At 35.9% G+C, this 27,999-nt stretch overlaps 1 protein-coding gene across 2 annotated transcripts in view; it reads right to left on the bottom strand.

Moving 5' to 3' along the window:
• The window catches only part of BARD1 (BRCA1 associated RING domain 1), a 97,837-nt gene that overhangs the window by 25,000 nt on the left and 44,838 nt on the right, over positions 1-27,999 (bottom strand). For both annotated transcript variants that reach the window (XM_058300177.2, XM_058300178.1), the window contains 3 exons: positions 20,921-21,873; positions 11,587-11,667; positions 9,480-9,652 (listed from right to left, as the gene is read on the bottom strand). In XM_058300177.2, coding sequence (XP_058156160.1) covers positions 9,480-9,652; positions 11,587-11,667; positions 20,921-21,873 — 1,207 coding nt within the window. The remainder of the gene's footprint in view (positions 1-9,479; positions 9,653-11,586; positions 11,668-20,920; positions 21,874-27,999) is intronic.

Genomic DNA, 27,999 nt, shown 5'->3' with positions numbered 1-27,999 from the left:
TATATACATGGTATTGATACCAATTTTGTAAACTGTGTTGCATCCAGAAAAAGATCTGGAAGGAAATCAAGGGGAACTTGGGGGAAGGAGGAGGAAGATGCTGGCTCTATTTGAGGTTGTTTAGAAGATGGGGGCCACGAGCACTGACTGGGTCTAGAGACAGGGTCATAGTGATCTTGGTGAAAAGGCGGTTTTGATGGCATAGTGAAGCCTAGAGGACTGGGATAAGAAATGAACCACAGAAAATGTTTCTCTAATGACTGCTCTTCATGATGATCAGATTCAGTCTCTCTCTCTCTTCTTTGAACAGTGCTGGATAATAAACACTGACAAGTTTGTAGTCTCAGATTTCCATCTATGCCAGGCTCAATAACAGACAACCTTCCTTCGGCAATAAATCTTTCTTCAGCCAAGATATAATACAATTGATTGCATTTCAGCATTCTGATTTACAACAAAGTGACCCAAGTCATTATGCCACAATTTGGGTCTTGCCAAATCCCTATACGTTCAGAGCAGGCAAGTTATTTCAAAAGGTAGCTGAGCATATATCTGCTATACCTGATACCTCCCAATTTCATTCTTTAAGCTATTATGACCAGGTACCAACCACATAATCTCCTCCCACACAGATGGTATAGGTATGACAATCAAAAAAACCAAAAACAAAAAAAATTGGAGTTGCAAAGCTAATATTCTAAGCTTTAAACCACCAAGCACAAAATAAGCTAATAAAAGAACTATCACACTACTATACCACCAAAAAAACTCTTCACACGTATGAACTTTTAATTGGATTACTCAGCACACTTGTTATTAGGGACTGAATTTTGTACCCTACAAAAGGCATGTTCATATCTCCAACACTGATCCTTTGGGTTAGACTCATTTGTAAATTGGACCTTTGAGAATGGTATTAGTTAAGGTATGCCCAAACTGAATAAGGATGGGCATTAATACAAGAGGGCTGAAGTCCTTATAAACCAAGGAACTCAGATCTGGGAGAAGTCATGGGGAGCAGACACAAGCTGCAAGTCAAAAGAAACAAGAGAAGATGCCACCATGTGCACTGCCATGTGACAGAAAAGCCAAGAAACCCCAAAGACTGGCCAAGGAGAAGATACCGATCCTGGAAGGAGGCAAGCCATCTGGTCTCTGAAACTGGGACCCAATAAATTCCCATTGTTAAGCCAGTCAGTCCATCATAGGGTATTTGTTTTAGCAGCCAGGAATCTAAAACAGTTATTTACACCAATACAAATAAAATACCACTATGGCAACATGAAAACATGTTAAATGAAAGCAATTTTTAAGGTACTAATACCAGCCAATATGGACTTTAAACCAGAAATAACTAATAAAACAATGTTCTGAACCAGTAAAATGTATTAACCCTCTAAAATCATAAAATGACTAGCAGGATTCCAATTTACTATTTAGAGTCCTTGTGCCAAATTTACTATTTCATATGGCCTTTAAACATGTGATTCCATCCACTTGGATTATGGATGGCTTTCTGATCATACATAATCCCACTGAATTCTGAGCCCTTCTGTACTGCTAATGAAATGGAGAATGGCACATTGCAAATGCTACAGATTGAAAGATAATCCATTAAACCTCAGTCCTGCTTCATGGGAGATGGAGCCTATTAAGTCTTGTCATGTTGTTTCTGCTTTATTGTGGACTGCTGGAATTTGAAACAAGACACAAGCTTAAATGTGATACCTATAAAAAACCAGAGCAAGAGAGAATGAGGCATATGTAATATTTTTCTTTATTATTTAGGCAAAAAAGTCACATAATAAAACTTTCTCTTCCATGATATAAATTTGAATGGACTATCACTTTTCTTAACAGACTTAACTAATAGCTTGAAAAATCAGTTAAAATGCACATAAGTTGCATCTATTTCCTTTTAAAAAAATAAATGAAACATGGGGAAAAGTCAGGTGTCAAACAGTTCAGGGACGATCAATGTGACTGATTACTAATTGAAGATAGTGATTAGTCAGTTATTCTCCATCACTACCATGGCAAGGATAGATGTTTTTTAAAGTTTTACTGCAACATCATGCAATCAGCAGGATAGACATTAATAATAATTTTATGTGGAATTTTATTGGAGTGGACTTAAATATAGATGTTCTCTATTTTTTAGTGTGATTTAATCTAAAGGCACAACACTTAAAGTGGGTATTTTGGAGGAGATATGTAAGACAAAAACATTATCCCTGTCTGCAATCTTATTGAGTACAAATGCTCATTAACTAAGAAGTACCAAACTGACAAAGTATACCACAGTGTAAGTAATGAGGTGAAATGTGAGATGGGTTTCAAAAGAATAAAGAACAGATACCGGCAAACAACATGGGCTTGAGCCCAGGACTAGAAATTGGAATGTGGAGGGGCTGTGGAGTAAATGAGCATAATGATGGTTAAAATGGATGGAACTAATGGAAGAAAGCCTTCTATGAAGGCTGAAGAGTCTAAACACTCTATGCTCATAAACAGGAGCCAAATAAAATCTAATGTCTTAAGAAGATTACTATGATAAAGTATAGAGTATTTCAGAGACTGAAAATTGATGAAATAATCAGGCATAAAGCAATGGACATCAGGGACAAAGACAGGATACAGCTGTGAAAAGAGAAAGGCACATGTGTCTACCAGTTAATTTATATGGGTCAATGAAACACCAATATCATTAAAGCTATTTTCAGGCTATAAGAGAAAACATCAACATTTTAACTGCTAAATCTACATACAGTGCATGACAGTATTAATATATTAACATCTTTCACATACATAGTCTTGAGAGTTCAGGTTTCTTAACACCTGTATTAGTCAGCCAAAGAGGTGCTGATGCAAAATATCAGAAACTGGTTGGTTTTATAAAGGGTATTTATCTGGAGTAGGAGCTTACAGATAACAGGCCATAAAGCATAAGTTACTTCCCTCACCAAAGTCTATTTGGAGCAAGATGGCTGCTGACGTCTGCGAGGGTTCAGGCTTCCTGGGTTCCTATGTTCCTGGGGCTTGCTTTTCTCTGGGTTCAAGGTTCCTTCCGTCCTGGGGCTGGCTTCTCTTTGCTCTGTGAGCTTACTTCCCCATGGCTCCAGTTTAAATCTTCAGGATCAAACTCCAAAATCAAAACTCCAACATTAAAAACCCCCAACTCTGTTCTTCAACCTTGCCTTTTATTTTTTTTTATTTATTTTTTATTTTTTATTTTTTTTTAAGGTAAGTATAAACCTTGCCTTTTAACTGTGAGTCCCCACCTACCAAGGGGTGGGGAAGCAATGCCCTAATCATAAGTCAGTCATGCCCAGGTACAGATCCGATTACAAGAATAATCCAATATTTCTTTTTGGAATTCATCAATTATATCAAACTGCTATAACACCTATCAAGGAAATTCTCTAATAATTCAGTGAATTCCAAATGATAGAGATATTTTATCTATACTGAATCTTAAAAACTTTATATTTATCACTGAAACTTTTAGTCATCACTGACCAAGAGGATACATTTCATTATGATTTTTCTCCTGTTGCTCCACAACAGTGTATTATCAGGAAATTTTACCAGGTTTCCCCCTCTAACATGTTCCTGCCCTATTATTCCTTTACCTGTGATTTTAAATTATAATTTTGAAAATGAGTTACATAAAACTTTTAAATGAATAATTACCGAAGATCTAAGTGTTCATAAATTATTGCTTTTTTGCTAATTAAAAGATACAGAGAAACCTTGGTGAATTGTTGCTACTGACATGGGTTGCTACATTTCTATATAAATAGGATATATGCATTAACATATATAAACAAAACATTCATACATCAAAACTAGCGATAATCACTGAATTCACATAGATAAAAAACAAACACAGAATATGTATATATAGATGCAATGGAAAAGTTACAAACAGCACTTGGTAATCAGTTTTGGCAAATATTCATTCAACAAGTTTTTATTTTTTATTTTTTAACAAACTAGGCACTCTCTTTAGACACTAAAGAACCAATGGGATAAAGGTAGTTTCTGTCCTAAGAGAGTTCAGTGAGACAAAGCAGAGGGAAGCACATAGGAAGGACTTAAAAGTCTGGCAAAGTCTACTAGTCTCCAAAGGGGGAAAGAGGAGAAGGGCTATAGAAATAAAGTATGAGTCAGAAGAAAGAAAAGTTTTTATGAAGGCCTTGAAGTGAGACAGCATCACGGCAAATTAGAAACACCAGAGTCGGGTAAGGGGGGTGCATGGGGAGGGGAGATGTAAAGCTATGTGTAGATCATGTGGGAACTAGTAGGCCATGTTCAAGAGCTGGACTTTCTTCTAAGGGCAACAAGAAGCCTGGACGGCTCTGTAATGGTTGTAAGCAGGAGATGGTATCAGGATAGCATGGTTCTTTAAGAGCAAGGGTTATGGAATCAGACTGCCAAAGTTTGAATTCTAGGTCTGCCACTCAAGAGTTGTATGACTTTAAACAAGTTACTTAACCTTCCCATGCCCGTTTCCTCATGCGTAAAATAAAGATATAACCTATTTCATAGGATTGTTGCAAGGAATAAATGAACTGGTAAATCAAAAGCACTTAAAAGAGTGTCTGGAAGAGAGTAACAGCACAATAATTATTACTTATACAGTAACAGCTCAGTAATTGTTAGCTATTAGTATTATTAGATTTGCATTTTTTGGAAGAAAAATGAGGAATGAAGATGAGGGCACATAATCTGAAGACAGTGTTAACCTCTTACCTTTATTCCTCCCAATTTTATGACATAATTCATACAGGCTTTGAGTGATAATCTGGAAGCTTACTAAGAGAAAGTACATAAGTCTGCTTTCTTAACTTATATAAAATGGAAGCAGGTTTTCATTTTCCTGTATGATCCGATCTAAAGATAAAAAGTAGCAACCAGATGACTCCAAAAATCCTTTGCCTCAAAAGGACTCTTTTTGATCACTAAGTTGAAAAGAAAATATTTATCAAACAGTTAAGAAGTGGTATTTAAATGTTTACCTTCACCACTATGGCTGTGTTCCAGTATAGGATAACTGTTCTTTTCCCCTCAAGAATGTTATGATTGATACTTGCTAGAGAGTACCCCAAATGAGTTGCATCATTAGTAAAAGGAGGGTGGGGAAAGAGAAATAGACAAATTTAAATTTTCATTTGCACATACAGATCATCCAAAACCAAAGATGTACAAAACAGCTTTTATTTTTTTTAACTAATGCTAAACCTATCATGCATGACAGGATACCAAGATAGTTCATGGATGAAATTCTTTACAAACAATGAAATTGCAAACACATGTATTTAATATTTCAAGCCACTCGGCTTGGTGTATAGCAGGAAAAAGCACAGAACTTGAGATGCAACACATCTTTTTAAAGCTATAAAACATAAATTATCTTTGTTGTAGGAGATTGATTTTTAAAGATCAATGAAATCAATAGGACAATTAATAGGTCTAATGGTCTATAAATGTTTTTGACTTTACAGTCTTTGTCCTTTCAAGGAAAACTCTGCGAATGGCACACCTAGTACAAAATCCTAAACCCTACATATCTACCCAAAAAACCTATAATATTCTATATACACACAAAAAATGATCCTGTTGTATTTGATACCAAGCGGTGCCTTGGTTCCCACTGGAATGCACAAAAGGTAGGGGGAGAGGGATAGCCAGTGAAGTTTCTAATAGTTAATACAAATATTCTCAGGCAACTAAAAATTATGGCACACACAAACCTTTTTCTCAATATCTGAGGTTAAAATAGAACTAATTTCTCCCTTCAGTAATGGATTCCTATTTTTAGCTCACAGGAGGTAAATTTCTCATGCAAAAATAAGTAAATTCAGAATTGAATGAATTAATGCTGCATTTAAATACAAGATGCATTTTTAAAATGCCAGAGTTTGCATAGCAAAGGCTTAGAGCATGTAATATACAGTATCCTAAGTAAAATGTGACTTAAAAATAATAAAGTGTTAGAATATTAAAATTAATTCAAAACAAAAGATAAAGTATGAAGTACATATATGATTCTTTCCACAACTCTAAAGATTTAGGGTCCAAAAAACCTTGCAGTAAGGAAACTGATAGTTGGAGAACATAGCCTTTATCAGAAAAAAAAATAGGGTTAGGAGACTTCATTGGCGAACCTCCAAAAGTCATATTTTAAAAGTTAAATAATGAAAAGGGCAAAAAAAGCATATCCACAGTATTTTAAATTAGTATAGTATGTGGTTAATTTCTAGTTATCATGCCTTGCCTTTTAAGGTGTCATGATTTCCCCTCACATGTATTCAGTAAGATGCTTTTAAAGTCACTTGACTTTGCAGTAGATGACACTCGGCTCTTTCTTTTCCTATATTCGCTCTTCCATAACATTTATGGTCTAATTAAGTGACTTGGTTGACTGTCCTTAATTCATATGGAACAAAAAAAGTTCTGTAATTTTGAATTTTACCAATTACTACTTAAAAGATAGTTCTTAAACCTTCTCTCTAATATTTAAGTTTATGTGGTCCTATTCATGACGGCTTAATACCAGAACATACCAGAATATAGAAATCTCCAACCTAGATGCCTAAGCCCTCTTATACAAGCTTCCTTCTCTACTAAAGACATCCAAACATAGCTCTACAGTGGATTTTCTTTTTGCCATATTTTCTTCTATCTCTCAAGTCTTCATTACAAAAATCTTTACTCCTCCCTCTATTTATCTTTATCCCCAACTAATATCTCTATATAGCACTTTACTCCCAATTGAAATAATTCAAACTAAAATTCTTACAGTAGCAGAAAAGATATAAAGACAAAATACACCAAATGCTGAATAAGAGGAATCTGCATTTGCTATGAGATAGGTTTTGTATAAAATATGCTTTCAACAGAAACTCCATGAACCATCACTTTCTTATGTCTGTAGTGCAATGAAAATCAATGGATATAATGCTGGTCTGTAGAACTATAGGCCAACTTTAGCTCACAAGGCCCTAAGTAGATGAAAACAAAGACAACAGTTTTAATCATTCAGGACACAAGAACTATCACAGCATTTTATTTAAAAATATATAAAGGAAGATTTGAAGTTATATAGGCTTGAAATACTTTGATATACAATACAGATGCTGAGAAATAGCAGGAACAGTATTTTCCCTCAGACCCTTTTTCATTGTTATGCCCTTCATGCATATCTGCCTAAAATTAACAGCCTCAGATAAAACTGCAAAATAAGCAAAGTTTGTTCTTACAGTCCAGTTAGATAAAGGTAATAGGGTAACAAAATGTCCATATTCTTTCCAGTACTTTTATTCTACTACCAATACCTTAATATTTCAGAGTGATAGCTGCTAATAACAAAATTGGAGGACCTGTAGCAAGAGGAAGTTGCAGAGCTAAGTAGTGCCAGGCCACCCTGGGCCGCACTAGCCATGTTTAGGAGTTTGACCTTTATCTTTCAAACAATAACAGAAAGGCATTGAAGGGTTTTAAGCAACTTAGTGAGATGGCCAGATGAGAATTTTTTTTAAAGCTCTCAGGCTGCATGCAATATAGGGAAGCTGCTGAGGCTAATCAGTTGAATAACAACAACGACTACAAAATAAAACAAGTAACGAGCAAAAAATACAGAGAAATACTTAAGTGTGATGACCAGCAGTCTGGAAAAGAAGGAACAACAATGTTTAGAAATGGCTACCACACTGCTATACCCCTGGTTAAACTTCATTTGTCCAACAGCTGGTTTAATCACCTTCATCCGTCATTCCTCTTTTGCCAAATAAATGCCCCTTTCCACTATCCTAACTCCATCAACCATCTGTCCCATATAGGTAGTCACTCACTATCTGTGACAATTTACATTTATTAAAATAAAATAAAATTTAAAATATAGTTCACCAGTAGCACTAGCTGTATTTCAAGTGTTCAGTAGCTACAAATGGTTAGCGGCTACTGTAAAGCACAGCACAGATAGAGAATATTCCCATCATCACAGAGAGGTCTACTGGACAGTATTGGACTGCAGATATACCTAAATCTGCCACCTCACTAGGCAAGCCTATTTTTTTTTTCTAAATGCTGAAGCATCTGCAAAGGTTCCTGTGAAGGTAGACTTGTTCCCTATTTTATGGCCACACCTTGTGTATTAATAAGCACTTACTGTGCCATGAAGAATCATGGTGTACAAACCGCAAGACAGGCCCCTGTGTTTTGGCTCATTAATTCTCACTATACTCTGAAGAAATAGAAAAGGAGCAGGCATCACCCATGTTTTATAGGTGAGGACACCAAAGCACAGAAATTAACCTGCCCGAGGCTATAAAGTCAATAATGGAGTCACAAATAAAAGCTGGATTCCCTTACACCCTGACCAGTGCTCCATTCATTAAAGTAGTCATGGCTGATTTAAGAACCCTATGGCGGAAACTATTCAGTTTCACCTGACCCAAGTCAACGACCTACTTTATCAAATGGCTTGCTACACCCAAAGGAGGGTCATATCTGTTAAGTCCATAGAAAAAGAGAATAATAAAAATTGTAAGAATAGATATCCTCTGAACTTGCCATAACTATGTAATCAAAATAAAGGCTTTTAGACACATTTACCAAAAGTAACCAAAGTACACTCTTACACTTTAATTTGTTTCTCAGTTATGTTACATGGTTACCTATAAAAAATTACAACCTAGACACTATGCATTTTGTAATTCTTATTTGCCTCTGAAACCAGGGTAAGGCTGACTTGTGTATGCCTTTTCAGACCTATAGGAACAATGTGGGCACAGAAAGGCAATTCTTGCATTTTCATTTCAACCACCTTATTTGCTGAAAAGAGAAAAAGAGAGACAGGAATCAAGTTACAGATTAAAAATATGCCATCCACATATGGCATTTTCTTTTGACACTCTTAACAATTTTAAAATGGAGCCGCCAGCACTCGCTAATGTCTCTCTGTACTCTGACACTGCAAAACAATTTACCCACAGCCTCATTTGAATGATTTGAAAACTCTAAGAAATAATTTCACTTCATTTGCCCAACATCAGAATTGTTACACTAACTAAGCAACAAAAGTAGAAAAGGGATGGAATATTTCAAGTAATTCTAAAGAATTAAGAATCATAAAAAAATTAGTATTTCTCTATTTTTAATTCTTTTCTTGTTAATAAATATTAATCCATCTATGGAATATAAAAACTAAGTGAATTAATTTGTCCAGAAAAATCAAAGTATCCAAAATTAATTTGACAATTGTTCCGGAATTAAAAGAGCAAATCTCCCCAACTATGTACATATCATAAAGAAAAGGTCATGAATCCTGATATTAAATCAGTACATAATGGTCACTTCTAATTTTAATTTTGCAAGAGAAGAGAGTAAGTTATCAATTTGGGTAATAAAGTCTTGGCTTCATCACACACCTTGATTCAGGAATACAATTTTTAAAAATGTTTTAAACTACTTACACAGCATTCCTGGAGGCTCCATAAGAAAGTAACAGCTTGACTATGTCCACATGCCCATTCTTGGCTGCATCGTGAAGTGGTGAGTCATTCTGATACCCAGTGGTATTCACCAATGCCTTGTGCTGGAGCAGTAATTCCACTACCTTCAGATGCCCATGATTGCAGGCTTCATGCTAAATTAAAAAAAAAGAGAGAAGTGAGAAGAGGGATGGGGAAGGACAATCAGTAATATTATAATAAAACACGACTAAAAAAAAAAATGTAGCCCTCAGTCAGTAAATTTATTCTTACCTAAATACTCATTCAGACAATAAGTTGTTGACAGAGTAAAAGCCATTATTAATAGTTTTTGTGATAAGATACATGTGCTCAAGATCTACACAATTCATAGAAAAGATGAGGCTATTCATTTGAGTACTGGGTCAAGTGTTATTTTTTTAGTAGCTTTGTACCTATTATAGCTCTTAAATTGTTCTACAATAAGAAAGTAAAACAAAAAACAAAACAAAAACTTATAAAGTCTTTAGCAATCTTAACTTGCATAATATCCAAAACTGTCCAGGGCTAAATGGAAATCACTAAATCAGGTACTTTGCCATGCATTAAGTGGTGCATCAGCACACATATATATTGCCACACAACAAACTAGAGATCCAAGAATGGAAAAGAGACTTTATAAGACAATCTCTCTATTTGCTGAAGCTACAGATTACTGTATGGCTGGTATCAGTGACAACAGAAGTAACAAGAAGCAGGCATTCAAAAAGAGATTTAATGAATGACACAAGTGATAAAGGAATATTCAAAGATGTCTCACATGCAAATCTTTCTTATGTCTAGTGAACTAATAATGTCACTTTGCTGAATTCTAATAACTCTCTGGCATATTGTATTTTTTAAAGCATACCTATTTAAATTCACAATAAGCATTATTACAATGTTCATTGTGTTCATTCTGTGGGTCTTTTTCTAGAAGAAAAGTAATCCAAAATAGGTATCAGGTCCTCTAAATCACTCAACAGCCTTTACTACAATGTGTCTTAGTGGCTAAAAAAGAAAGGTGGGGGGGGAACGACACACTCAGATTCAGACTAAATCCTCTCAGCACAAGAATTTGGCAAGGACACGTCATTATATATTTTAAACTTTTTCTGCACCTGGCCTAATGAGAGTCTCCTAATTCTTGTGCTCAGTTTCTAGTTTACAGAATAAAGGCATCTAGCTCATTTGTTGACACTTCTGTACCTGCATTCAAATCTCAGGCTTATTATTGTAATGTAATTAGCCCAAATAGCAATTGTTTCCAAGTCATTCTTTTTCCAGCGTATTCTTCACACTGCATTTTTAGTAATAATAAAGATATTTAAAAATGTTTAATATAACGAAATTTTTATTTTTCATTGTTTTATTAGGATGAAATATCATCTGTTGAACATAAAATTTCTACTGCCTCTATATATTTGGCAAATGGATAAAGATGCAAGTGAGCCTATGGTAGAATCACTCCCTTGTCACACACCTTATACCAAGTTCCTCTGACCTCACTTTGTTCCAGGAAATCTGGTTTCAATGACATACAACACTGCAGAATGGAGTCTAATGTTGACTGTGGCAGTTACCATGGTGTATTAGGTAAATTCAGCAAAATAATGCAACTGTATTCCTAAATTCAAAGGTTGTCAGTCAATATAGCCAATTTCTTGCCTGTCAAAAGTGAAAAGCTAGGGGAGCAAATGTAATGGTTGAGCACCTGCTGTTCACATATGAAGCCCTGGATTCAATCCCCAGTACCTCCTAAAAACAAACAAACAAAACAAATGAAAAAACCAATGCTCATTGGGGAGCTGATGTAGCTCAGTGGTTGAGCGCCTGCTTCCCATGTATGAGGTCCTGCGTTCAATTTCCAATACCTCCTAAAAAACAAAAATGTGAAAAGCTGGACAGAAATGTGAAAAGCTAGGCATTCTTGGTGAAAACATAAATTCTTCAAGTTAAAAAGAGTGTGTGTGTGGCAGAGGAAGTATATAGACAACTACATAACTATTAAGGTCAAAAAACTATAAAACATAAACAGAATAAGAATAAAAACAAACAAACAAAAAAGTACCAATGGTGTCCATCCAGCATGATCTTTAACGTTTGGGTCACTTCCATTTTGTAAGAGGTATTCAACAGAAGCTGTGTCTCCCTAATAGAACAAGAGAAAAATAAAAAGAAATTAAAATAGGTACACATGAGTAGCATCAAGAAAAGATACTGAGGTTATTTTTTAAGACTGTCTTCTTCAAGATAAAATAAAACTTAAATCTTTTCCCTTATGCCTAATGCTCATGAGCCAATAAAAAGTTATGCATGCATGAATTATTCTCAGGTACCAAGTCAGTAAGTCATATAGGCCATATGCTGAATACAGAATACAGAATCACTGTCAATAGCAATACATATTCAAAATTCAGTCCAAGTTATCAATTTTTTAAAAATATTTATTTATTTATTTCTCTCCCCACCCCCACCCCAGTTGTCTCTTCTCTGTGTGTTTTTGCTGCATCTTCTTCTTTGTCCTCTTCTGTTGTTGTCAGCAGCACGGGAATCTGTATTTCTTTCTGTTGTGTCATCTTGTTGTGTCAGCTCTCCGTGTGTGTGGCGCCATTCCTGGGCAGGCTGCTCTTTCTTTCGTGCTGGGCAGCTCTCCTTACGGGGCGCACTCCTTGCACGTGGGGCTCCCCTATGCGGGGACACCCCTGCGTGGCAGGGCACTCCTTGCGTGCATCAGCACTGCGCACGGCCAGCTCCACACGGGTCAAGGAGGCCCAGGGTTGAATCACAGACCTCCCATGTGGTAGACGGACGCCCTAACCACTGGGCCAAGCCCGCTTCCCTCAAGTTATCAATTAAGGGATATTACGCTGAAGTTCACCTGAACATAATGAACTTTTTAAAGTCATGATTACATTTGTGGAAAAATCCTTTCTAAGCATACATGAAAATGGTTTAGGAGCATTATTTAAAACAAAATTAAAGTCAAGAAGGATGCTCAATGAAACTCAATATTAAAACTGCTGGGGATCAGGTGTGGCTTAAGCAGTTGAGTGTCTGCTTCCTACATGGGAGGTCCCAAGTTCAGTCCCTGGTGCCTCCTAAAAACAAACAACAATAACAAAAACAACAAGCACACAAATAAAAAAACAACTCTGGGGAGCCAATGTGGCTCAGTGGTTGAGAGCCCACTTCCCACATACAAGGTTCCAGGTTCAATCCCTAGACCAGGTACTTCAAAAACAAAAACAAAAAAAAACTGCTGAAAACTTTTTGTATTGACAGTTGCCCTGTGTACTCTAATACATTAGTTTATTTAGTTAATATTCACCTTATCTACTTATGGTATTTTTTAGGAAGAAGTCATTCTTTGTTTAAAATGGTAGGAAAAAGATCAGTAGAAACCTATTTCAAATGCCCCTTGGAATAAGCATTTAATTTTTTCCCCTTCTGATTCAAGACTAAAACCACCACCTTTTATCAACTAACAATTATAGGAAATGGAGTTTCTGTAAAATCCATGCTACACTCTTAGAAATCCTAGATGGTTTTCAATCTCTCTCACTTTTTTTTTCCTACTCCAACAGTCTGGATATTAAGATGTAATAATTCCACAATTGCAGCTCACTGATGTAGTGAAAGGTGATGGAAAGAACTAAGAAATATAACTTTATTTTAGAACTCACAACCTTCTTTTGAAGGAGGTGAACATAATTTAGGGGATAAGTGAATTAAAATGAGACATCAGGTAAGAAAACAAACTAAAGGCAGACAAGATCAATTCTATGTCCATATTAACACCACTTTCAATTCAATTATTAAGTGGCAATAAAATTAAAGTCTTCTCCCAATTTTGCATTTTCTGTATCTTGTTTCTCATGATCTAACTAAATTCTAATAGTGACTGGACCCTAGATGCTATCTTTTGAAGGAATAAAAGAAGGAACTAGCTTTGGAAGCAAAGTCCTCTGCTGCTAATGTCCAATGAATGTGAACCTGGCAAAGGAGTGAAGTCTGGAGAACTGGTCTCAAGTAGTCTCTCACTCTTCTTTCTGTTCCTTTTCCCTGAGGAAAGAAATATCCCCCCATTATCTAATACAGTAGTCTTGCCATCTTTTCCTTCAGTTTAAGGTGGAAAGGTCTAACTGACATCTATCTTTCATATTTGATTACTTTTTAAGTTTACGTGTCAGTCAACTTTTAATATGGTTAACTAAAAGATACTGTCCCCTTTTAAAATAATGTCAGCTTCAGGAAGAAGAGTGGATTTATGCAGTGGGATGAAGGTAAAATTCCCTTGAAATTGCACTAGTATTATTACCAAGGCAGTCACTGTGACTAAAACTAGTTCAATTATTTTAGGATAACATATGAGGGGGTACCTAAGTCCATGAAGATAAAAACAAAGCAAAATCCACTGACAGAGCTTACTCTGAAAAAGTCAAAATAAATAAAAGTTTCAAATGACAAATGTTGTAATCAATGAGTTTTTAAAGTACTTTTTTAGGAAGAAGGAAATCTCTCCTCTTCACCCCCAGTCCCAATAATCTTTTCTGAAATGAGTTTTTCTTCTGTTGGTATGTTGGTATGATAATATAGAATCACGAAGTCCCTAAATATTTTAACATTTGCTTTTATATGACTGTTTCTTCTACTGCCATGCTTTGGTTTACTTCTCCAAAAAAGCAAAACTTTAGATGGTGGTTTACTTAAGGTTTTCTAAAAAAATAAATCTTCATGCAATATATATTTTTATATTCCTAAATTAACAAAATGACTTTAAATATTTAAGGGGCCTAAAAATAAGCATTATATTTGTTTTATATCAATTGCCCCAATTCCAATAGAAAAACATTTGTCCAAGATTTCTAGGGGTACAAATTTACATGTATTCAGTAACTTCTGCTCCATATTCAAGTCAGTTCTAAGTGAGCTCAGGAATATCTGTCAAGATGGAAATTTTAAATTTTAAAAGTAATTTCACGAACATTCTGCAGATGAACTTCAGGAACCACACATATTTCCAACCTTCAACACGAAAGTATCAAAAGAAAATACATTAAATCCTTTGTCAAAAATTTCTCCATTCTAATTCTATATGACAATCACAAAAAAACCTATTAACCTAAGGATCCCATGAAATATTATAAACATAGTTGTGAAATGAAGAGTCACATAGGAAAAGAATGACAATTTGGAGGAAAAACAATCCTTTTTAAAGTTGCTAGACTGTTGATTTTTTTTTTTCATGTCACCTCGTCATATCATCCAGGCTGTCTTCTACTACTATTCCATCCCTAGTCTTCCCTCAATGTATAACTGATTAGAAAATTGTTTGCTTTTTATACCCAATTTCCTCTCAACTTAAAAAAGTATGTCATATTTTCTTCTTCCTACCTTATGCAAAGTTAATGTTATGCACATAAATAAAATTATGATAATTAGATAGGGTCCACATTAACTGGGCAAGCTGGAATCAATATGAATTTTCCTGGAAATAAATTAAATTTTCCTGCTTCCAATTTCTTTAATTACTTTCCTCTTTCATGGAATATTTTCTGAATAATGAGTATTCACTTTCAGGCTTCTTAACTTAAAAGGCATAACTGAAGTTTTCTTTCTTTTTTTTTTTTTTTGAGATTTTCTTAAATCATAGCAAAAAACAAAAATGTAAGAAAAATATTTACCAAGATTTATGAGAAATTTTGAATGGATTTGGTATGTTCAAGTGATACTTAAAGCCCAAAAATAAGAGCATATGTATGAGCATTGAATTTTCTTACTGCTAATTTTTTATTCAAAGCAAAGATTTTCACACAAATGTGTATATTAGATATGTACATATTCCAACAAAAATTTTTAACTTTCTCAACAGTAGAGCACATACACAAATAAACAGAAATTCTTTTTCCTTATTATAAAGCTTACCTCTTCTAAAATGCCATTAATAATAAACATCTTTATAAAAACAGTAGAGGACAAGACACGTAAGTACAATAATAATTATTTACCCAGTATGGATAAGCTTTTCCACAACAGTGTACTGACAAGGCACCTAAAGCTTTCCTTTTAAGGAACTAGATGTTGAAAAAAACTTTAGTTACCTGGAACATAGCTCTAACATACATCAAATACTTCCCCATGGCTTTTATTTGGAGTTTACTGAATGAGATAATTCAACATGTTTTTTTATTACTGGCATTACAGAGGCAGGTCTATACATAGGTAGTAGATGACATAAGGAAAGAGTCATTCTATATACTAAAATCTAGAAAATATCACAGATGATAGTTTGCTTGTAAATCCTGTGTGTCTAACTCGTAAAATCAGCAAGAAGGAAATATAATAACAAGACCTTACAGATAATATGACTGCCTTAAAGTACAAAGAATTACAAAGTCAAGCTCTGAAGGAACCTTGTGAGGACACAAGGGACCCTCTCTTTACCCTGGAGGTTCTCATCACCTGTGTTAAGTTTTAAGTCTTGTCACTTGCCTTCAAAATATTATCTATTATTTCTGCATCACTAATACAGCATGACATGCCAGTTTCAAGTCATTCTTCTATTTCATACCAAATTTATCAACATGGCATGAATTATGAGTAATCATTACCATTTAAGAATTTGTGCTAGGGAGCTTTGGGGGGGTTTATTCTAGCTCTTACAAATTCTTAAGCAAAAGGTGACATATATAACAACAAATCAAATTTTTCTCCATGTCCTTAGTAGTTTACATTAAATCAGAAGAAAAAACGATATGAATATTTCATTTTAGTTTCTACTTAGTATTAACACTTCCTTACAAAATCCCTCATTTATAATGTTCTCGATAGCATTTTTACCACAGATAACAGATATTCAAATAGGAACACGGGTATAAAAGAAGGCCTGGTGGAGCTGAACTTTTGTACTGCTTCACTGAGAACATTTAGAATATTCCAAGCATCATACTAATGAACAAGTCTGCTTGAAGTTCCACAGTACAATAATGTAAGCATGCAAATAAGGAACTCAATAATAATCCTGTATAGGATTTGCTCTCATGGTGCTGAATGTCCAAAAATTAGCCAGCTAACCTCTAACTCCAAGATCCTCCAGAAGAAAAAAAAGACTTAAAATATGATAGTCCAAACAGTATTTGCTGACGGTATAGTGACTATCTTCAGGATACTGTCTGGATGTTTAATAAGGACCATCTAGTACCAATTAGGGTGGTTATCAAGATGAATAAGATCACAAATGCTTTACACTAACCCAGAAATCTCATTTCTAGGAATTTATCCAAAAGGTATATATACCTCCTCACATACAAAACAAAGATTGTTCACAACAGCACTGTTTATAATAGTAAAAAACTAAAAACAACATGGCATTCATCACTAAGAGAATAGTTAAATAATGAAAATTCATACATGGAAGGCTATACTGCTATAAAAATGTATAAGTATGCTTCTTATATACTAACATGGAAAGCATTTGCTTCTATTTGCATAAAGGGTAGATGGAGCAGAAATGGGAGTGAGGATTTCCACTGGAAATGCTTTTATTTTTGTAACTGGTAAATTTATCACCGACTCATATTTTGAAATTAATTTTTGAGTAATGAATATACCATACATGAACATACAAAGTAAGGCACCATCTGCAAACAGAAAGCGAATATCAATGCAAACAAATTGTGACCATAGAGAAGAAACCAACTCTGGGATTTCTGAAAATACTTCATTAAGGAGGTAGGATGAGAGTTAGATTTTGAAGGTTGAAAAAAAAAGATGTAAAGGAAGGAAATTTACTAGACAGAAAGAACATACACAAAGTACTGTCAGTATCAATAGATGGACCTGATGCACTTAGAAGGTTGACTAAAGTTCAGTGTGATGTAAGAATAGTGTTCAGATAGTAGCCTAGTGGAAAATTCAACAAGTATCCAATCTATTATGTGCCAAGCAAAGCTCTAGATATACCAGTGAACAAAGCAGAGTTTCTGGGCTCATTCTAAAGAGAGAGACAAGAAACAAAGAGATGGATAATTATGTTTATATCAATTGGTATCACTGAATAAATGATAATAGGAAGAAAAAAAACAGCTAAGGGTATGGCAGGGACTGCTATTTTAGTTAGGTTAAGAAAGGTCTCTGAAGAGACAACATTTGAGCCTTGAGCATGGAGGGCCTTGTAGGTCACCAAGTTCTTGGAAGGAAACTAGGGAAGTGACAGATTCTGACTTAGGTCAGATCACTCTGGCTGCAATGTAGAGAAATGACTGCTGGAGGTAAAGAGGGGAAGCAGGGCAAGGAATTAGGAAGGTTCTACAGTGGTGGTGGGGAGAATAATGGCCCCCTAAAGAACCCCAGAACCTGTGACTGTGTTAACTTGATGGCAAAAGGGATTTTGCAATGTACTTATGTATGGGCTTGAAGATGGGGAAATTATCATGCATTTTACAGGCGGGCACAATCTAATCCATGAGCCCTTAAAAGCAGAGAATCTTTTCAACCTATATCAGAGACGGTTTTGAGAAGGACTCAGCCTGCTGTGCTTGCTGTGAAAATGGAGGCCAAAGACCACAAACTAAGGAATGTGCATCCTTTAGAAGTTGGTAACAATGGTGGCTGCAGACAGCTAGCAAGGAAGCAGGATCTCAGCCCTACAACCTACAACTCTTCGGATCCTGCCAACAATCCACATTAGCAAGGAATCGGATCTGCCAGAGAACCTTCAGAAAGTAACACAGTCACCACTCTGATTTTAGTCTGGTAAGATCTCTACCAGACTTCTGACCTAAAAATCTAAAAGATAAAAAACATCTGTTGTTTTCACCACAAAATTTGTGGCATTTTGTTATGGCAGCAAGAGAATACTAATACAAGTGGTCATGACAAGAGAAGACAGGTGGCTTCTGGTAGAGTGGTAGTAATGGAGAGGTTATGGCCAACAATGATGACTAGAGGTAGGTTTGAGGCAAGATGTTAAAGACGTAATTAATAATGTTAACAAGTTCCCAGATTTTTCTAACTGCAGCAAGGAAAGCTAACTAGTCCAAGAGAAAGTAAAATTACTGGTGGGTTCTCTGCCCTCAGACATAAACCAACCACACACAGTGAAAATATATGTACTTTAAAACCTGAGAGGAGCAAAATGGAAACATGGAAACTGAAAATCTATCAATATGTTTTAGGAAAACAACAATATATCCTTGACGGCAAAGCAAAACCAACAAAAAATCTGGCACTTCCCCTTATTTGCTTTGGCTGTCTTAAATGTCATCAAATCTAAATTCATTATTCAGTGGCAGTAACTCTTCCTCTTTCCCTGATCCCTACTCCATTTTATAGTAGTTTAAATTTTGGAGTTACCCTTTTCTCATGTCGAATGGTACAAAATGTAAATAAGAAAGTAGACTTGGGATATTTAGTTTTCTAGTACACATGGATTATACACTCTTGGCTATAAAAAGAAAACCAGAGCAGAAATGAAATGAAAATTATTCCTAAAAGGATACATATCCTGATAAATCCATTGATCTTTTTTAAAGCAAATGTTCTATTAAAATTAAGCTATGTGTGGAGAATGGCATATATTCAACTCAAAATAAATGCTTAAAAGAAAACACTATCATTAATTAGTAACTTATAAGACAATAAAAATCAATTAACTTTTCTTAAAACTGTGTCAGAATCTACCAACTAATGACAATAATACTATTTGGTAATTAAGTTCAAGAGAATCAAAATAGATCATTCTAATCCTGGTAAAACTCTTTCTAAGAAAACTGAAAATCTGATAAAACTTGTTTGAAAGCAATTTTGAAATTAAGAGTGGAGAAAATTCACCAAGGCAGCATCATGCCACTGTATTTTTCCTGTGTTAATATTCTATTTTGACTTTTTCCCAGGGCCTAGACTATAGATCAGCAAACTAAGCCCTGTGGGTTAGCCACCTGTTTTCCTATGCCATCTTACTGGCGCGCAGCCACACCTATTCATTACATATTGTCTGTGGCCAGCTCCTGTGCTATTGGGAGAGTTGAGCAGTTGCGGAACAAACCTTATAGCCTGCAAAGCTGAAAAATATTTACTGTATTCAGCACTTCATGAAAAATTTGCCAAACCCCAGCCTAGACTCTAAGCCTTAGAGAGCTTCATTAATAAAGATAAATTACCCTATGGTTGGAAGAAAAATTCAGGGGATACTTGCCTGGTAGCATGAAAATAATACCCAGAATGCAAACACAGAAACTAAAACAACCTACATTCTTATGGATTAGTTAGAAAAATCAACAAAATACAATAATTATTCCACTAACTACCTATATCAATAAAATATTAAGATTATAACTGGCAGCAGACTTGGCCCAGTGGTTAGGGCGTCCGTCTACCACATGGGAGGTCCGCAGTTCAAACCCTGGGCCTCCTTGACCCATGTGGAGCTGGCCCATGCGCAGTGCTGATGTGCGCAAGGAGTGCCATGCCACGCAGGGGTGTCCCCGCGTAGGGGAGCCCCACGCGCCACTCCCGTAAGGAGAGCCGCCCAGTGCAAAAGAAAGTGCAGGCTGCCCAGGAATGGTGCCGCACACATGGAGAGCTGACACAACAAGATGACGCAACTGAAAGAAGCACAGATTCCCATGCTGCTGACAAAAACAGAAGCAGACAAAGAAGACGCAGCAAATAGACACAGAGAACAGACAACTGGGGTGGGGGAAGGGAAGGGGAGAGAAATAAATAAATCTTTAAAAAAAAAAGATAACAGCTTGTATATATACGTGTACATGTATGTATATATGTGTGCATATATTATGCATACACACACACACACACACATATATATAAAATAACAAAGATGTCAAAAAATAGTTTGATGTTGTAAGTCATGCTTTGCAGAAATAAAACTAAAATGTAACCAGGCCAATTCGGAAAATTCAAGACCACATTTTTCAACCTTCCAATTTCTGCAAGTGCACTAGGAGTGTCAAGCATACACAGAAGCTTGTCTTCTCTCACATAACATAGCAGGACTAAGATAGCAAATTCCCTCAACTCCATTACTAGATAAAAATGTGTTAGCAGTAACTTGACAATTTATATCCATAAAGCAAGTGAAGAACAGGTTAACAAAATGATGAAAACTGAACAAAACTATGCTGAAATAGACAAATGTAAAAGTGAAATGTTATTGAAATATTGATTTTTTTCCTGCAAGAACTTGCTCCTTGGGCCCAGGGACCAAAGTTCTAACTGAGGAAGGGTTAGAGCCCCTGTGAATTTTGCTTCCCTGGTTCTGAGGTATCACATCTACAGTGGGTTAATTATCTTAGTAGTCTTATGCCATTATTCATACACGCAAAAAAAGTGCTTCACAGCTGGTCTCATTCCAAAATTGTATTCCCAAGCAAGCATCCTACCTTAATAGAAGCAATATGGAGCAATGTTTCTCCTCTATGATTTCTTTTTCCAGCCATGGGTGACAGCTTCATTGCTGAGGGGCTAGACATCATTCGTCTATAACTTGGACTAGTCAGTGCAGAAGGTGGTGTACCTGGTGAAAGACTAATGGATTCATCTGGTATATTACTATTTTTTCTCCTTAATGTGTCACCACGTTTTTGTTTGCTTGAAGGTGGGGATGAACACTCAGGCAATGGTACATTTTCTGAGAGCACCATTTGCTCGACAGAATCTCCACCGGTACTCAGAATGCTGCTTCTACATCTCTTAGAAATGGGACTGGAAAGACTGTTGCTTTGCCCACGTTTTCTATCACGACCCACTGGCAAGGATTTCTTAGATATAAGATAATTTTCACAGTGATTCTCCTCAGGAGTCACTACTTCATCCCTGTTCTCAGTTTCTGGAGACACTATTTGCTCAGCCAGTGGTAAACAGACTTCACTTAGGCTTCCAAAACATTCTGATTCTGTTACAGAGTCGCTTGCTAGTAAGTCTATTTCATTATTAACCTGAGGGCTAGTAATAACTGATGGTTGGCTACAGAAGGATACCAGCTTTTCTCTAAATTCCCCTTTGGAGTCAAGTTCACTGTCTTCTTTTTTCTTTTCTAAATTCCATTTTTGGTTGATCTTAACTAAAGTTTTCTTTTTATGCTTTTTGCCAGACCTTTTAGAAGTCTTTTTAGCTCTTTCAGGAAAATCTGCTGGAGGATTCGTGGAAATGAATTCATATGCTGAGGCCTGCTGAGTATTTTCATCATTTATCATTTGAGGCTGAGTCTGCACAGAAACTTTACTCACAACATATCTGACCTTCTTACTTCGAGGACTAAACCACATTTTTATTGAATTCTTCTTGCTTTCTGCATCACTAAATAAACTTGTCTTAGGTGTATCTTCTTTCAAATCTGAAAGGAAAAAGGAAAAGAAATACAGTATGTGAATTTAACTCTCTTCCATCTTTGATCTCCCAAAGAAATTTTATTATAGTTCTTCAAAGGTATATCACCTTTTGTTTGTATACCAATTTGTCCCCTCCTAGACTGTGAACTCCTTTGAGCAGAAAGCCACCCATTCAACAAATATTTACCAAATCCAACTTTATGCCACACAATGTTCTAAGGACCAGGGATACAGGAGAGAACAAAATATGAGAGCTATATTCCAGTTAAGGTAGACAAAGAATATACAAAAAAAGAAGAAAAATATATGTCATATGGTGATAGCTACAGAGAAAAGATATACTCAAAAAAGAAAAAAAAAATGCCAAGAAATAAAAAAGAAAAGGTAGATATGGGATTTAATAAGCGGTAGTGAAAAAACTAATAATAGTCCATTGATTCTTAATTTTTAAAATATTTGAAAATCAATGCTATTCACTATATCAACAAACTAAAGAAAAACCATATTATCTCAACAGACATAGAAAAAACATTTGACAAAATCTATTAACCATTCATGATTAAATAACAACTGAAAAAAAATCAACAATAAGAAATAAAAGAGAACTTTATCACTTAGCAAAAGACATCTACAATTTGTCCCTTAAAACCATCCAGACTCTGAATAAAATCCAAAATCTTAACAGTTGCCTACACGGTCAGAAGCCCCCTGATCCTCCTTTACCTTCCCCATCTCATCTCCTATTCTCTGCTCCTTATTCATTCTACTCCAGCCATATAGCAAGCTTCGGCCTCAAAGCCTTGGCACCTGCTGACTCTTTCCCTAGAAAACTTTTCCCCAAATAACTGCATGGCTCACTCTCGCACCAACTTCAGGAGAATGCCCAAATTTTGTGAGACCATCCCTGACACTGTATTTAAATTTCCAAACTGTTTCTCTCCCCATTAGAACATAAGCTCTAAGAAAGCAAGAATTCTTTTTTTTCCTCTACCATCCCATATGGCTGAATCCCCAGTGCCCAGAATAGTATCTGATACACAGATGCTCAAGTAATATTAACTGAATGAATGAACAAATAAATGAATGAATGAATAGGATCTTATAATTCAGGTAAAGAAACCTGTATCTTACTCAGATTTTATGCTTTAGAATGATCACTCTGGCTGCTATGCAGAAGAGGAACATCGGAAAGATAAGAGTAGACACAGTGAGACCAATTATGGGCTATCATCCAAGAGAAAGATCACGGTGGGGTTTTTTTGGTTTGTTTTTTGTTGGGTTTTTGTATATTTGTTTGTTTTTGAGGTACCAGGGTCAGGGATTGAACCCAAGACCTGGTATGCGGGAAGCTGGTGCTCAACCACTGAGCCACATCAGCTCCCCTGGATTGGTTCTTTCACCTGTCTGCTTGTTGTTTGTTTTTAGGAGGCACCGGGAACAAAATCCAGGACCTCCCATGTGGGAAGCAGGTGCTTAACCATTTGAGCCACATCCACTGCCTTCCAAGTAGTTTCAAGGAGAACTGCAGCAGTGGAAACGGTGGGTAGAGTTAAGATATGAAACCTGAAGGATTGTATGCTAACAAGGCCAAGAGTTACAGTAGCAGGAAGATATATATTTAGGAAACTGAGAATCATCCAGTACACCTGGCTTGCAAAGCCCAAGGAAGAAAGTGGTATAAAGATGAAACTATAAAAACAGGCACTAGCCAGACTATGAAACATCTTGCGGGCAATGTTAAGGACTTTGAAAATTATGCTAAGAGCAACAGAAAACCTCTAAAGTGCTTTAGATAAGTCAGATGGCATAACTAGATCTGTTGTAAAAGATCACTCTGGAAGCAGTGTAAGAGAAGAGATTGGAGGAGGCAGGAGAGAATGGAAGAAAAATTGTTAAGAGGCTATACTGGACTGAATTGTGTCCCCCAAAAAGATATGTTAAAACCATAAGTCCCTGTCCCATAAATGTGACTCTATTTGGAAAATGCATATTTGAAGATGTCATTAGTTAAAATAAGGCCAAACTGGATTATGATGAGCCCTAATCCGGTAAGACCGGAATCTTTTAAGAAGAGAAAAGTAGACAGATCCAGGGGAGAAAGCCAAGTGACAACTGAAGCAGAGGACACCATGAGTTGCCAGCAATCCACCACCAAAATGTAGGACAAAGACTATTGAACAGATTCTTCCTTAAAAATTCCAAAGGAAGCATGACCTTACCAACACCTTAGTTTTGGAAATCTCTCCCCTGAACTGTGGGAAAATAAATTTCTGTTGTTCTGAGTCACCCAGATTGTGGCACTTTCTTAAAGTAGCCACAACAAACGAAGACAGAGGCCAAGGTAAGCAGATGATAGACTGAGGTGGTAGTGGAAGAAAAAGAAAAGAAGTACAATGATTTGAAAAGTATTTAAGAGGGAAAAATGATGGGACTTGTAGATGCAACAAATACAAAAAGAGAGGAAGAGGAGGTGACATGGATAATTCATGTTTCTGGACTTACCACTGAATTCACCTAGAGGAACACTTGTGTTGGGACAGACAATCTGCCAGGGGCCCTGAGCATCCCTGCATGTTCTTGCAGGGTATGTTAAAAATACAAGGCTCCAGTGACTCTTTACCTAGGCCATTTCCCAGGACTGTATTTAGAAAGAGCAACTCTGAGGATTTAAGGAGTGTCTCCTCTGGACAAAGAGCAGGCTTCTTTCCACTTATTATAAGAGCAGTGAATTCCCAAGGTTAAGAGTTCCTTTCATGTGATGCAAGCCACTATGTCTAAAGGAATCCATGGCAGGCCCTTTGCATTGCCCCCATGGGACAACGGAAACCCATATGAAGCTTTTGCCCTGAATAATGAAATCCTTTTCTTCCAACCCAGGAGTCTTACCTCCTGCTAGCATACATTAATCAGAAACAGGATAACTTGTAGTTAGAGTAAAATCGTAGCCTCTGCACAGTCTTTGACAAATCAGAAGAGGACCAAACTAAGTGACTGAGCATCACACCATAAGGAAAGCCTCATATTCCAAAATGCAGAAATCATAGAAGCTACATTCTTTCATGTAATGCAATTACATTAGGAATTACAGTACCAGTTCCCCTAGCTTCCTCCCACTTATCTGAAAAATTTAAAGCCCTCCTAAGTCTTAGATTACAAACTAAACTGAAGTAGAAATTATGTTATTTTTAAATAAATGGCAATGCAAGCACTGTATCTCAAAACCTGCTAACCTGCTGAAAGTGGTAAAACAGTAGTCAAAGGAAAACATAAATGCTTTAGAAAAAGACTGAAAACAAACCAAGCTCTCCATTCAAGAAGCTGGTAAAGGTATAAAACAAACCTATGGAAATAGAAGGAAAATTTGATGATAAAATGCAGTTAATAAATACTATCTTTTTCTTGCAAAATGGATTCCACCTGATTTTAATAGGGAATAGTTATAGTAGATTGAGATACTTATTAATCTAGCTGGTCTACGTAAGGTCTAGTTCCCTTTGATTAAAAAAAAGCTTAATTTCTAAGGAATTTTGAGTGTACAGACACACATAAAGAGCCCTACAATTTATATTTAACCTTTATTTTAATCCTAAAGCTTTAGATTTTGTCATTTTAGGTACATGATAATAATATTCAAGCTCATGCTTTGAAAATTCTCTGAGATGTGATTAATGAAGGGAAACTACACCATAAATTGTACCCAAACTATGCAATTCCATGGTGATATAATTTTTCTTGAACCAGAGTATTTTGCAATAAACATTCTTTAGCTTGGGAAAAAAAAAAAGTCATTATTAAAGAAATAAGAGGGAAGCAGATGCCGCTCAAGTGATGAGGCTTCCATCTACCATACAGGAGGACTGGGATTCGATCCCCTGGGCCCCCTGGTAAAGGCATGCCTGCGACACAACAAAAGAGATACATCAGGGGGACTCAAGGCAAGATGCAACTGAAACCAGGAACTGAGGTGGCACAAGCGACAGGGAGCCTCTCTCTCACATCGGAGGTCCCTGAGATTGAATCCTGGTAAAGCCTAGAAGAGAAAAATGAGAAGGGAAGACAAAAAAAAAAAACAGACACATAAGATCACACAGTGAATGGACACAGACAGACAGACAGCAAAACAGCAGGGTTGGGGTAAGGATAAAAAATAAACTAGGAATGAAATTTCAAAAAGTAAAAATAAAAATAAATTTAAAAAAACCACATTCAGGATGAGATTATCAATAACACCAAAAACTGATTCTTTGGGGGAAAAAACAATCAGTATACCAAATTTGAGCAAGACTAAACAAGTCTAAACAAGAATAACACAAATTTAAAGCCCAATTAAACAACATTAAGAATAAGAAAGAATAAAACTAAACACATACATTTTCTAAACCTCACAATCTGACAGACTAAATAACTATGAGAATATAAAGTCTAGTAAAAATGAATAAGAATTAATTTCAAAATCTTGTAAAAATGAATTGCCAAAACGAACTTAAAAAAAGGTAAACAACCAAAAGAGATAAATGACCACAGGAAAAATTAAAGATCATTACAAACAGGCCCAATGCTTTAGTAGGAAAGTTCTATCAAACCTTTAAGAAAAGATGATTATTATGCAAACTCTCAGAAAAAGATGGAAAGTTTCTCACCTCAATTTGTGTAACATGTAGAACCATAATGGCCAATCATTAAAGATACAAAAATGCTCAACAAAACGTTGTAAATAAAATCCACAAATTTTGAAGGCAATATAACAAAATATTTGCAAGTTTTAAACGTTTATACCCTTCCACAAAGCAATTTCAGCTCTAATAATCTATCTTACAAAACATACGAAATGCTTGCACACGTACATGCAAGCATTGATGTAAAAGAATATTACTTACCTCAAGATCTGTAATGGATAAAATGAAATAAAAGATCAATGTTCATCAACTGGGGACCTGTTAACTATGGAACATTTATATTATGGAATCTTATTAAACATCTCATCTAAATGCAAAGATCTTCAAGACACATGCAAGGGTAGCGATCCCATTAATGTGCCTAAAATTTTATTGGGTATATGTCCAAATAGCTTCATAAATTCATAAAAAAGGGACTAGAAGGTTAAAAAAGAAGAGTATATATCATTATCAAAAACAAAGTTGTTTTTTTTTTTTTCCTTTATCTTGGGTGAAAAGGATAAAGGGAGATTTTCACATTTTACTATACATACTCATTTTTATTCAGTTCAATCATCTGCAAAGAGAATGTTCTCTTATTTCTTGTGTAAATTAAACAAAAAAGCAAATGTTGTATAAGATTATATACATAGCTGCTGATAGAGTGATATATGAACTCAAGTCTCCTTTCACTAAGTAAACAATAAAACTTTTCACTAAAGTAATTAAACATGATATATAGTATAATCTTTGCAAGTGTTATACTTTGTAGACCTAACAATCTTGCTCATTAACAGATGCTCAAGAAATAGTCACTGGGGAAGCGGACATTGCTCAACAAATAGATCGTCCGCCCACCATATAGGAGGTCCAAGGGTTCAATACCCAGGGCCTCCCGGCTCATGTGGTGAGCTGGCCCACATGCAGTGCTGCTGCGCACAAAGAGTGCCGACCCACCCAGGGATTCCCCCATGTTAAGGGTGCCCCTGTGCAGAGAGAGCCGCCTTGAGCAAAACCTCAGCCCACCTAGGAGTGGTGCCACACACACGGAGAGATGACGCAACAAAAAGAGAACAGATCCCCAGTGCCGCCTAATGAGAAGACAAGCACGCACAGAAGAACACAGAGCAAATGAACACAGAGAGCAGACAGTGGGGGATGGGGAATAAATAAATCTTTTAAAAAGAAAAAAAAGGAAAAAGAAATAGTCACTGAATGAACTGTACTTTTCTGACACAACTCTCTTCAAGCTGTCTTACCTTGTTTTTGCTTTTTAATTCTTTCATTTTCTTAAAAGAGTGGTCTCTTAAAATGTTCTTTTCTCTCTTCTCCAAGACTATACACACACAGGTAAAACCAATCTAGATGAGCCCAGTACAGCACTGAGCACATAAAAGGTACACAGAAGTACTGATGAATTAATTCCTCCATATTCTCCTTCAAATCTTGACAGTTATTTATACAAGGAATGTGAGA

Source organism: Dasypus novemcinctus, chromosome 7 (genome assembly GCF_030445035.2).
Source record: "Dasypus novemcinctus isolate mDasNov1 chromosome 7, mDasNov1.1.hap2, whole genome shotgun sequence".
Classification (NCBI taxonomy): Eukaryota; Metazoa; Chordata; class Mammalia; order Cingulata; family Dasypodidae; genus Dasypus; species Dasypus novemcinctus.
Note: the sequence above shows the minus strand (reverse complement) of the source record. Positions and strands in the feature narration are given on the sequence as shown.